The sequence below is a fragment of the Morone saxatilis genome, unplaced genomic scaffold (assembly GCF_004916995.1).
Source record: "Morone saxatilis isolate NCDOM2014 unplaced genomic scaffold, NCSU_SB_2.0 Contig8, whole genome shotgun sequence".
Taxonomy (NCBI): Eukaryota; Metazoa; Chordata; class Actinopteri; family Moronidae; genus Morone; species Morone saxatilis.
This window is the reverse complement of record NW_023340257.1, coordinates 4,928,567-4,942,383: the sequence shown is the minus strand read 5'-3', so window position 1 is coordinate 4,942,383 and position 13,817 is coordinate 4,928,567. Positions and strand designations below refer to the sequence as shown.

At 39.4% G+C, this 13,817-nt stretch overlaps 1 protein-coding gene across 1 annotated transcript in view; it reads right to left on the bottom strand.

Annotated features, from left to right (window-relative positions):
* The window catches only part of LOC118341967 (calsyntenin-2-like), a 139,961-nt gene that overhangs the window by 61,568 nt on the left and 64,576 nt on the right, over positions 1–13,817 (bottom strand). The window contains exon 5 of the mRNA XM_035680391.1: positions 8,411–8,560. Within this exon, the coding sequence (XP_035536284.1) occupies positions 8,411–8,560 (150 nt within the window). The remainder of the gene's footprint in view (positions 1–8,410; positions 8,561–13,817) is intronic.

The window sequence follows — 13,817 nt, the reverse complement described above, 5'->3', positions numbered from 1 at the left end:
TCTGACTGAATCTGACCCGGTGGCAGGCTGGTCTTGTTAGCCTATGTAGGTCATACAGAGACATTAGTATTAACTACTTGTACTATGTTTAAGTGGCCCAGCAAATCAGTTAGTGCAGGTTAGAGCTTCACGTGTTTTGCTGCAGTTTAAAAAGTACATTCACGAATCTCCAGACATCAGAATCAGTCACCTGTTTTTATGCCCATTTTCAATTTGTCCATTAAAATAACCTGGGTGAAGGGGCGCCCTATACCCAGGTACCTCCCAGGTAATATTTACACAACAGAGGTGGATGGACACATGCATAAATTCAAAGTTTCTTTGGCCAATTTGAAGATGGTTAAAATGTGCACTGCATTTGGATGGAATCCTGGCTAGTGTCACATAAGCTTGTATACTAATTCTCAGGAGGTTTTGTGTATGTGGTGTGTTCACACAAACAGCAGCAACAACATTCAAAAGTTTCAGTTGCCCAATGACACACATTATCATGCATTGATGTTGAGCAAAAAAGGGTGTACTATTAGGATAAATAATAGGAGTACACAACTCTGAAATGTTTTGGAAATTGGCAGAAAGTCAGAAGGTCATGTTAGAAAATGATGAGCTCAAAGGAGTGTAAGGAAATCTTTTAATCACAAACATTTAAAAGAGGTCCTAACTAAGTATTTCATATATATGAAAATAAAATACAGTAACAGTTGTGGCCAAATGGCTTGGGTGTGGGCTCCTTCTTATTGTACTTCCAAGCCAATATGTTATATAAGTTATTCAAAATGTATCTTTTTAAAACAAGTTTGAAAACATCATAAAAATGATTTGTCATCTCTACATTTTGAATGTCACAGAATAATTTTGAGATCTGCCTATGCAGCAGAAAATCACACATCTGCTCCGTACAGTCTCTAATAGGATCATTTCTAATGAAATCTAATGAAATTTCTCATTCTGCTGGATTATGTGGGAACCCTCCTAAAAAGACCCCAATTTCATGTCTAGTGTGTCTCTAATGCTTTTGCCCCCTTTGAGGATTGAGTGAAAATGACAATGTAATCCTGGGTGTTTAGAGTGGACATACTGAATCAGTAAAAAAGGAACCAAAAAGTGCTTCCAGAGGCTCCCCACCTTCTCCTTTCTTCACCTTTTATTTCTCATCCTGCTCATGACGGCAGCAAACTAAAGCAGACTACTCGAGACATCCCACGTCCTCTATCTCCTCACGGGGGATCCCGAGGGAATCCAAGTCTGGTTAGGATATACTCTGTGATCCCCACACCATGTCTGCCGCAGGGTCTCCTCTCCCCATGTTGCTCTTTGCTAAGCTCATAGCTATAGGTGAGGGTCAAAACATAACTGTAGATCGATCGACTGGTAAACTGACATCACAGGCGCCCACTATATGTCTACATGATTGCATCACCAGCCTGATGAAACCCTGATGCTTAAGGTCCCTCCCTTGGGCAAAAGCTCTACCCCAGACGTAAAAAAGGTATCTTTTATCTTTTCCTTAACTCTTGTGCCTTTTTTGTCTCCCATTCAGTCACTCCCTGCTGTTTTATCCCGCTCACATCTCCCTCTCTTACTCCCTTTTCCTCTCTTTGTCTTTGTAATTGTGATCGCTCAATGTCGCCTTGACACTGAAGTGGCACTATAAAGGACACTCCAATCTCAACAGGCAGCCAGAAAAGGACTGAGGGAGTGTAATCACTCTAACATAGGTGTGTGTGAGTGTGGTGGTATGCACCGTGTGCTAGTGTCTATGCTTTGTCCATTTCATGTTTGAGTAAGCATGTGTTTGGTGCATACATCAGTGTGAACAGGTATCTACAGTTTGTGAGAAGGTGTGTGTGAAAGTTATCTTTGTCCATCCCTCTCCTACACCCCTACCCTGCAGATGTGCACAAACACACATACATTTCCTTTTTATCCAGCCATTGCTCTTCTCTGACACAATAAGGTGCACCCGGGGTGTCAGGCCCCTCTCTATCTTTTTACCCCTGCCACCATTCATCCATCCCTCCTGCCTGAGGCCAGGGAGGAGGCGAGGGAGGGTTAACATGAGTTGATCCCTGTGACAGTGCGTGTGTGTTTTATGGTTTTAATGCAATAACAGTGAAAGGTGGAGTAAAAGAAGAGTCTAGTGACTTTGATTTACACTGGAGACTACTGGATTCCTACTTCAAACTAGTAAGTGGATCAGAGAAGAAAGACGAGGGGAGAGAATGAAAGAAACATGAGGGTGAACTGATAAGTCAGGTGGCAAGATGAAAGGAACTTATACAAGTAAAGGGGAAAGTAAGAAATAAGCATGGCAACAAAAGAGAGAAGAAAGACAGAGAACAAAGTGAGAAAGAATTCAGGACACAGACACACTGGCAAAAGGCAAAAAGGAAGCAATGAAAGTAATAAGGGGAAACAAGCTAATACCAGAGAGGGGATGAAAAGTGCAAAAGCAGCAGCCAGACAGCCTCGGTCTGAGATTAGAGAGGAAGCAAGAAAGGAGTAGGAGGTTAGAGGAAATGGGAAAGGGAAGTGCCGAGCCATTTATTTTCCTTCTTCCTCCCTTTAATTCATCCTCTTACTACTCTTATCAGAGATCAGGACCATTGGCTTCCCCACACACACACACACACACACACTTGAATGGCTTACTGGAAAGTCGAGCAGCAAATGTAGCTCCCCGTTTAAAAGGGAGAAAATGCTGTTGATATCAGATGCCATACCTGAGGTTGGCTCTCAACATTCCACCCACTTTACTGATAACACACTGTTCTACTCTCTGACACCCTCTTAGCAAAATGTAATTAGATCATATTTGAAAAGCTTCATTGGTTTCCAAGTGCTGTTTCGAGGTTTGTTAAACTTTTTTTTTTAACCTTTAAAACAAGACGACCTAACTCCCAAAAGAAGAAATAACACAATCTTCCTACTACAGATGAAAAGTTTAAATCATAAGCAATAAAACACACACTTGATTAGTTCAGTACACTCAGGGGTTTAGCTGCTACGGCCTTGTTTGGTCTGAAATAACTAGTAGCAAACTTTAGATAGATATTACCTTATGATGCCTATTACCGAGTCAGTTTGCTGACTTAATGATTCTTCTGTACTTGTATTGTGTGTGTTAAGATTGAATGCGAGCTGGACTCCTGCTAAAACCGAAGAAGTTGAAGAAGCTGTTGTGTTAAGGTACACTGCAGGGGTTTGGACTTTAGCCCTATTAAATAATACTAATGGTATATTTTCGGACATTCGGATGTCGGATATAGTTAATACTGCCCACGTGTAAGAGTAAATCACAACACCCATGTCTCTCCATGTACGACTCTGCATCTTAATCCTTATTTCAAAGTTGTCCGCCTTTATTAAGACTGAGGTTCCTCGCTGTGTATTCAGCATTTTCAGGGGCAACCATCTTTTAAATCTTCCTGACTCCGACTCTGGGATATAATCTCCCTTTTAAAAATTCATCATGATGACAATATTATGGCCGTCGCTGTAGAGTTTTAGTGAGTGATGGCCTGGTTTCTGTCCTATCCAATAAAACCATTCACTGTACAGCTTTACCTTACAATATGGAGTATCCACTTTCATTTAGAGGAAAATAGATATGGTTGTATTTGAGAAAAAAAAACGAGTAGCACTGACGTGTGGTACATGCATTTTTAATAGCCCGTCACATCTCCTACACTGCATGTTCCAAAAATATACTTTTTTGTATTCAGCTCTCCTTACTCTACAAATGCACCTCCAGGATAATCAGTGAACTCTATTTCAATGTTCTTGTTCTTCATTTAAACATGATAGAGAACTAGAGACAAACAAATACAGAAAGTTTTTATACAACAGCTTTTATGTATAGTTCTGTAAAGCCTACAAGTTGTTACTTACACACACGGGCGGATCTAGAGAAATATTAATGGCAATAGGGTGGCATGGAGACGTTAAAGGGTGGCAGAAATAGATGCTGATTATATCGCACACAATAATATCTCTCAACATTTGCTTGAAAAGGAAATTAAGGGGGGTTCATTTTAACTGAAAAACATTACATTATTGTGGCAAATTAGTAAAGCATTGAAATATCGAAAGGTGACATTAGACATCTATAATTTCTAAATCTTCAGACATGCTTTTTTCATTGAACTCAGTATAAAATGTGGCCATAACATATCAGTAAATTTATTTCCACTTTGTAACACATTATTTTTGAAAAATAGCATTTCACATCAAGCTGGGGTGGCCAGGCATTTTTATTGCTTTCATGCCACCTCTCTAGATCCACCCTTGCTTACACATATTATATATTGATTTAACAGTTCCTACTGTTGAATAATTCCTCATTAGATAAAACACAACACTGCTGTTGTCAAAGGGGATACAATATCCAATGCCACTTCTTTCCAAAACAAGTGTCTACAATAATCTTCTAATAATGATGTCTTCTATGGGCCTCATTAGAAAGTTACACTTTGTATTGCTCTAATTATTCTGTGTTAGTTCAGAATCCAGAACTGCAGTTTGAGGTTTATACTAATTGCCTTGATATATATATAATTATATAATTATATAATTGCCCCATATGTATGGGGTCAGTTTTGATTCAGGGCTGTTTAGAGGTAAAACAGCATGCTACAGTATGTGCACCACCAAACACAAGCATGTGGACACACACAAGGCTCAGAGCCATGCTCAAAACACAAAGGTTGGATATGAATATGCAGATTTAGTTTTTCATCGGTGTGGCAATCTGTCACTCATGGCTTGCGCTAAGCCATTTGCATCAGTGCAGATGGGTTTGTACATACTGTTTGTGTGTGTTTGTGTGTGTGGTTGCGTGTGTGTGTGTGTGTGTGTGTGTGATGGCACCACCTGTCATAGAGGACATACATGACAGAAATGGATCTGGCTCATATTTTATAGGTTAGGAGAGCACATTGAGGTTTAATGGGACATCTTTACAATCCTGTAGCACAATGATGGCTAGAGCTCCTGATCAGCACTCTGATTTTTAAAACGTTCCCCTTGTACAGTTGTGAAGAAAAATATTACTAATAGATTTCTTTATTAGTATTTGATACACTCTGACTTAATGCCATGCACTAACTAACGATGTGTGAACATGCCAGCATCTTAACATTGTTACTGTCAGCCATGCTGATGTAGCATTTAGCCAGAGCACCACTGGTGCCTAAGTACTATATCAAAGAGCGTGGCTGTAGAATCTTGTTTAAACATAAAAGATCCCAATAGCAGACATTTCCACATGCACAACATAGTTTCCTTTTGAAGAAAATCAATTTGTCAACAGGGTAAACTGAGAATAAAGTGGACAGTGCGACACAAAAGTGACTGACAATGCTAAACATTTCAGCTGTTGTTATATCTCTAAAATTTCTTGAATTGGGTAGCTTCCATTTGTGAGAATCTTATTTTTTATGCTTCACCAAACAAGCTAGAACTGGAAGATGTTTCTGATGGATACAACAATACATTATAACATATGCAAATACAACTAGGTCATGCTGTTTCCTAAACCTGAATGGCATTTTAATAACCTGTGTTTAACGTTTAGAGGTTAATAAATTCAGTTAATGTCAATGTAAAAAATTATGTTCCATGGCTATTTTTACATTCAAACTTTCTCCAAGGAAACAAGAAAACAACAAGACAAAGCTTTTGTTTGACAGGTCTGTTTGTTTTCTCAAACTAGCTAGTCTCAGGGCTGTGGGCTGTGAGATTGACCATATAAAGCTTTGTTTGAAACTGTCTATTGTGCTGTTAGAAACAAACTGTACACCAAATAAAACTGATAACCATCCTATTGAATGAAGAGAGGAGGCTGTACAGCGGCCTGCTTACTCTCTCACTTATCTTCCCTTCTGTCTACTTATTCCATTATTAGTTTTTCTTGTGTGTGTGTGTCCATGTGTATGTGTTTCTGTGTGGGCAGCAGGAAGGAAAGAGATGAAGAGACAAGATAGGAGATGGGCCATAATAGTTTGAAAAGTTTTTGATTATTTTGGACTAGCAAGAAAAAACTTTGAGAGCTTGTTGCCTGTTTTTATCCTTCCTCCCTTGTTGGCTTCAATTTTGTGGCCATCTTAAAGCCAGGGTGTAGTTTCCATGTTTTCAAATGGAAACTACATCTAAGAAGGGTCGTGACTGTAGTATGGTCGTATAATAACCTAGTATCAAAACTGGAAAAAAAAAAAGCTTGCTGCACACACGTATAGATACCCGTTTGTGCGTGTGTATGTGTGAACAGGCACTACCTGTCAGTAAAAGGAGTTTCCACAAGCCAAGTGAGGACATGTGATTGGCCATGAGAGACACACAGCTGAGCCCTGCCGTCCAGAGTCAAAGACCATAGCTAATTTGAACAGGCAGATTACTGTTTTGTACTGGAAGGAAGCACATCTTTTGTGCTTGTGTCTTTGACATTCCCACAGTAGCCTCCCTTTAATACAACAACCACTAGCCCTATTAAATATCCCCTGATCTGTGGCCATGGCATTTACTTCTCCCTCTCCATCCTTCCCTTCATCCCGGCTGCCAAACAACGCTATAGGGACGACTGCCCTTTCATCAAGGGAGAGTGCATCTGTGCTAATGTGTATTTATGTGTATCTTCTCGCTATAATCGAGTGCTGAATATCCTAATTTGAAAAATGCGCACACAAAAAAAATATTGCAAACAGGCTTCAAAGACAGGATTATTGCTAAGAGCCTTGAGAGGGAGTTAATGTCACTCTGTACACCCACGACAGCCCTGGCTGCCGGTTTGTGTGTGAATGCACAGCACAAATTTGTGTGCAGACATTGAACTTGTACATTCTCCCACAGTAAATGCATATGTAGCATATGTTGCATCTCAAAAGAGCATTCTTTTGTTTGGTTTGAAAATGCATGTAAAGGATATAAGTGTATGTATGTATGTATGTAACTGTGTGTCTTTGACTATGTGCAGATTTATTTTATTTTACTGTCTGTAGTTTCTGAATGCTTTCATTGTACATAAATAAATGTAAGATTCCACTTACCATCATCCTTGTGTGTAACTTTGCCCCTTGGCATTAAGCACAAAACACACTACACAGCATGCTGCGACAGTGACTTTGTACTTACATGTACTCATTTTGAATTTGAGAACAAAGGGTAAAACTTTTACCGATTTTTCTTTCATTCTGCCTTCCCCCTTTGTTGTTTGATTTGACCTTACCCTGTAAAATCAGTCCCCAGTCTGGTAGAGTTGTTGCTGCACTGCAAAAAAGTACCCAATTTAAGAAATTATTTAGACTAGTCAGTACTAATATTTCAGGATGTTCCCTGAATCATTTATTTTCTTGATGCAAAATGAATTTATTTGGGTTTTTCCATCTTGCTTTAAGATCCTGCCCTCATGCTTGAACATTTCTGACTCAGATCAGAAACATGTAAATTCATCCAAAACCACAGGCATGTGTTGCCACTTGTTTTGAGAAAACACAGATTGGAAGATGGAATATGAGCCAAACAACTTAACAGTTTTTTGCAGGGTTCAGTGGCTGCCACTGAGCTGCTGCCAGGGTCCTCATTTACCACTGTTTATCACCAGCCCGCTAACATCACATCCCGTGAGACAATAAATGGCTGGACTCCAAAGAAATCCAGCACATGAATCACCTTGTTAATGACAGAACAACACCGATTGCACATGGTCACATGAAGCTGCACGCTGCGTGCGTTCGTCCTCCATCACATGTGCCGCCGCCCTCTCTGACAAGTGTAAATTGCGTCTGCAGTTATCTCGAGCACTGTTTTTGTGTTGTTGTTGTAGTGCTCACGGCAGACACTTGCCTTTGCATTACTGGGGGCCTTGTTAAGGCTGCCATGACTGCTTTCTGATGTGCTAAGAGCCGTGTTGGCTGTGTCATGGTGCTCTTAGTAAAGTGCTGTTGATCACACCAGCTAAACTTGACAGGCCAATTCCTCTGGAAGGGAAGGAGGGAGAAAGGGGCGTCGGGAAAGGAAAAGAGAGAAACAAGAGATAGGGAGAGAGACAGAGACATATAGAAAGGCAGGAGGGAGAGAGAGGAGAAACCCAAACACTGTGATAAGCACAAATGGAGAAAAAAAGAAAAAAGTGTGCAGACTACAGCAAGTGCCGCACATTCAGAGGTAAGTGGGAACACACACGCTGACGTAATGACATGTAAATAATCACATCTGTGTTTTCTGTGAGCATAAAAAGAAAAACACACAGCTCCATCATTGTGCACATTATGTACAATACAGCCAGGCTTGCACACTGACACATGTACAAACTTTGGTAATACCACACAAACAATTGCACCTGCGTTTCTGGATGTCTAAACACTGCAGACCTGACTGAAATCAGTGCATACGTGCTTATGAGATGAAGGCCCACCTTGCCAGCCAGGTTTGCAGACAGGCTTGACATCAATGCGGACGGGGACACTGTGGAAGGCCCTCTTCTGGCCGCAGTCCCAGGCCGTCACCTGGATCTCGTACTGCTGCTGGCGGTCGTAGCTCAGCTTCTCTGTGTTCCGGATGTTACCTTGTGTGGAGAAAAGAGTCGCTCAAAGTCAAATTTAACCCAAAGTGGCTTTTTAAAGCAATCTCATTATAATGTGTCATGGAGTAAATTAACTTCCCTTATCGTGTCTCATGATTAACTCATTTTGCGCTGAGCTGTTTGGCACACTGACAGCCACAGATTGCAGTGTTTGAAGTTTTAAAACCCTAAAAGTTAAAATCAGCTAACATGACATCAATAAACAAAATAGTCTTCTTATTGTGTGGTTGGGGTTGGAGTGGTGGTGCCATTGGTGTGTCAAAGAGGGACTAAACGGTGCTTTTTATTTATTTATTTATTAGTTAGACCTTTTACCAGGAATATTCCCATAGAGATTCAAAATCTCTTTTTGAGTTTCAATGGCCGTCTCCCTCCCTCTCTGTCTTTCTAACTACAAATACGTAGAACTACTTGAAGCAAATGAAATGCGTCATTAAAGATTAAACTTAAGTCAATTGGAAATACATACAGTACAAGGGAATGTGATGCTCCAGAGAGGCCAGCCCACACACACACTAACACACACACACACACACACAATTGCACCAGATAGAATGACAGCAAATCATCTCTGTCAGCTGTAATCTTGTTTACGTTGGCCACAAGGATCTAATCAGCTCACTGACAAGAAAAAAATAATAACACCAGAAACTATGATTTCTGCAACTGAATTCCATTGAGCCACTGAAGGAAGACACGGAATATTTTATCCATCAGTCCGAATTATTCATTAAACCAAAATTACACTCTTCAGAGCCCACTTTGTTTAATAGTTCATTAAGTACATTGAACACACTACTTTATATAATCACTAACTGCAATAAATACATGAATAAATAATCTGCCTTCATGGCCAACACTAGATTCAGTTAAAGCGGCACTATATGTACATATGAATTAGGCATCAGAGGATGAAGATGTAGTTGGTCAACTGGAATGTTTTATAATTATTCTACAACTAATCTATATATCATTTATTCACCTGTCAAACCAGGCCCATCAATTTGCTGAATTTCTACATTAAGCTTTAATATGTCATCTGATGTACGATGAGTTTAAAATCTCTTTTCCTTCAGTCTGGAATAAAGTTGTTACTTTCTCTTGTTAACTTTCTTCACAGACGTTTATGTACAGTGGAATAAGTGAAGTGGTTCGTGAACTTCATATAAAATGTATAAAGTACAATGTTTTTGTGAAACATTTTATTCTGTAATAAATACCACAAACCCAGATCTGTAACTGAGGGATAGTCTGGAGATTCTCAGTCATCACAGATTTGGAGACTGACTTTATTGAATCATAAAACGGCTGTGTGAGCTTTTACAACTAAATGAGCTTTATTTTACTGTAGTCGTAAGCGTTGTGCAACAGTTATGTTTCCATATTCACAGCTACTCTCAACTTTCAAATGTATTCTTAATGGAGCTTTACTTCAGTCTGATGACTGAAAAAAGTGCTTCTCTTCTGTTTACTGACTTATATGACTTAAGTTTAGAATAAACTGTAGAACGTATAAAAGTATACACTTTAAACTGCTTTGAGGAAAGTGAGTAACAGCAGTCCCACTCAAGCATCCAATGCATATCGTTGTGTGTCTTTATGGCGTTTATGACTAGTTAGATAACACAGAATGTATGTGTATTGCAGCTAATCTGCCTATACACAGTGTGTTTGTGTTTGTGTGTAGGTGTGTGTGTGTGTGTGTGTGCGTGTGTTTACTTAAAAGAGTAATGGATATTTAATTTTAATTTAAAAGCATGATTATATATCATTGTCAACTTAACTGTGATGCCTTAATATAATCACTGTAATAAATGAGATCGTGGCTGGGATGACAGGTAGCCTCTATCTCTCTGTGTGCTTTGATTAGAGCTAATGTTTTCCAAAATTAAGACCTTGTTTCCATTAAGACCCTGTTGCTTGCATCACAATGACAATACTCGTACTTGTCCTCCCCTCACCTCACCTCTCCGTTGTTACAAACACTATGGAGATGTGGGAATCCGCGATAATTATCGGGACCAATAAATTATTGGACGGATTATTGTGTACTGATAATTAAATCATGTTCATAATTATTTATTTTGAATTCTTATGCAAAACATTTGATTTGTGAAGTTTTTTGATCAACATAAACTACAGGTTATAAACTAAAGTACAAAAATGTGAAATTATAGGTCACTGTATCTGCTGGGGAAAAAGAATCATATGTTGCATCCCTGCAAAGTGTAGGATCTGGTCTTTTTGGACCCATACACTGAAAAATAAAAGTAAAAGTGAATTTTTTTTTAAAACTGTATCTTGCAAGTCTGCCAATTTAATCGCAGAGCAATACTAAATTGCTGAAGTACCAATTCGAGCCTCGCTGCATTCAGTGTCTGTGTACCAGTGAGCCAGCATGCACAAGACCAGAGCCTTGCCTTTGTATCTGGAAAGCCCGAATCAAATGAAGCCATTATGAATGTCATCGGGTACAGCTATGTGATGAGTCAAAATAACTGCTCTGAGAAACATCTTAAACAGCAAGTGCCACTGAACTTAAAGGGGAACTCCACCGATTTTACACAACAAAGTCTGTTTACAGACTACTGCATATGTGAAAAAAGTTTTATATAACCTTTTGTTGCTCCAGAGGAAGCTGTGTCAAATCTGATAAATTGTCTCAAGTCACTTGAGTCAGCGTTGGTTGGGGCTGAAGAAGTCTGAGAATAAAAAAACCTGCTCCTCATCTCTGCTTGAGACTAGTAACATTAGTCACTATTAGCATGACACACAATCTCCAACTAAACTGTTTAGTTGCATTGTGGGTAATGTAGGCGGCAGGTTTTGACATGGAAGAAGAATGTGTGGATTAAAACACAATGAAATCTGTGGTTATGCTGGATCAATTGATGTCCATCGTGACTTTGACACTGTTATAGGAGTGCAGTGATAAATCAGTGAAGTATTCTTTTTTTTTTTTACTTATGAAACAGGTAGTACAGACATGAACTTTATCGATTTCCCATGAAATATAATTATTTTATTCTTCCTCAGATAGACTTAGCATCTAAAACAAATCCTACCATTATGTTTCAATCATTAATTTAAATGCACATAAAACAAGTGTCTTTAAAGGTCCAGCGTGTAGGATTTAGTGGCATAGCGCTATAGTTGCAGATCACAAAAAGAAACTACAGCGGCTATGAAACACGTGAAGAATGCGAACATTTCCAGAACCGGTGCTTGGTTTGTCCCTTCCAGGCTACTGTAGAAACATGGCGATTTAACATGGCGGACTCCATTGAAGGTGAAAATAACAAAAACAACTAATCTTATTATACACTAGTTAACATATCTATGAATATTATATTCCATTTAATGTTACATGTTAAACACTGGACCTTTAAATATGAACAATAGCCTGAATGTCTGATTTACCTCTGAATATTCTGCTGGTAGACACGATTCTTCTACTTTTAGGTTTGGGTCATGGTATAAGTCATGAGTCATTGCTGCCAAAATCAAATTGCAAGTTTTTTTTTGTTTTTTGTTTTTTTGCCTGCCCAATTCCTGTATTGTGCTATGGAAACAATTCGGCAGATTGCCCACCAAATTCAGCTCGGTATTACAGTACAGTCTGACAGCTTTGTAAGAGCTAGCCATATATATAGCAATGCATCAACATTAATGTGGTAACTATTTTGTAATGTAATGCTGCACACCTCCCCTTAAAATAAACAAATAACCCACTCGTCTCTACAGTACAATCAGCATCCAGACAACCTTCAGTGACTGAGAGTCTCCTGCCTTGTTGGTAACCGCGACCCATTTACCAAGCCAGCGTCTTTCCTCATGAGCAGAGTGCATGAAGGGAGTTCTTGTGCTCCTAATGTGTCTGTTAATATTTGATGAGTCTTCCACTACAGAAGGATGGCAATGCTATGCACACAGCCAGGCCCTGGCAGGGAATGCGCACCCTCACTGTTGCGACTTATATTACGGCCCAGATGCTTCTTGAGGTTTTTGTATTGTGGGGAGAGAGGTGCAGAGGGAGCTGAATGTTGATAATGTGGTATATTTGAATATGAGTACGTGAGTGGGAGGATTAGGTTTAATTCATATGAGGACAGCATTGTTCGCCTTCCCGTCCTCCTCATTGCCCATTCTGTCTACCCCTCAGCTTGTTTAGAATTCCTTCCCTCCTCGTTCTCCCCTTTCCAAACTTCCCATTCCCTTTCAATGCATATCATTGTCTCACTGTCTTGCAGCCTCATCCCATTTCACTGTTTACTGCTTCATCGTCTCTTGTGCTGCACTCTCTCTCTATTTTTTTGTATGTATGCACACTTACATACTTACACACACCTCCATCTCGCTCTCTCCATTTGCCGCTCTATCAAATGAGTATAAACACAAACAAAAGCGAACCATCTTTGCATCTGTCTTTGTGAATTCCCGCTATCATCCCTGTATAATTACTATCCAGTTTTACCACAGAACCAACTAATGCTGCTTAGCCCTCCTGGATTTGTTTAAAGGACAAGGACTGCATTATTCTGTGTTATTTTTATTGCCAACAGAAGAACAAAGCAAACAATGTAGTAGTTTGTCTCTTAATAGGTGAATATATAGTTTAAAAGTTTAAAGTATGGTGGGGTAATGGCGTCTTGAGCAGAGAATGACGTCACACTCCCCTCTGCCTGTGTTGTTATCCTAGCCTGTCCGTGATTTCTTTTACAAATCCAGTCTGGCCGCATGTTAGTGCATGTGAGTCCCTCACTGTTTTTCTCATCTATGTCAGTAAATGGAGGATTTCAGCCAAACCAGAGCTGGTGGATTGTTGGAACTGTGGAAAGACTAATAAAGAGCGTTTACATGAGTTTTATATAGTTTCTGTCCACTTTGAATGAAGTTACGATGTTACAATGATATGCAAAGTAAAATAACTGTTGGTGGTGGGCAACAGCGATATTACAGCTGTTTCTGGTTAAACAAAAAGTCTATCTCTGTAGGAATGTTGTCAGACACAATAGGACAGAATAACAATCTGTCAGTACAAAGAGCACTTTTAGTGGACGTACTTTGACGGGTGTATTTGTCCCCCACGATTAAGCTTAACAATATTTTCTCAAAAAAGTTTTTATTTTTTCAACCAAACCAGCATTGGTGATTGTTGGAGGACAGTGAAAAGACTAATACATATGGTTTTGGTATGATTCATTTAGTTTCTGTCCAGTTTAAAGTGTGATTTTATGAT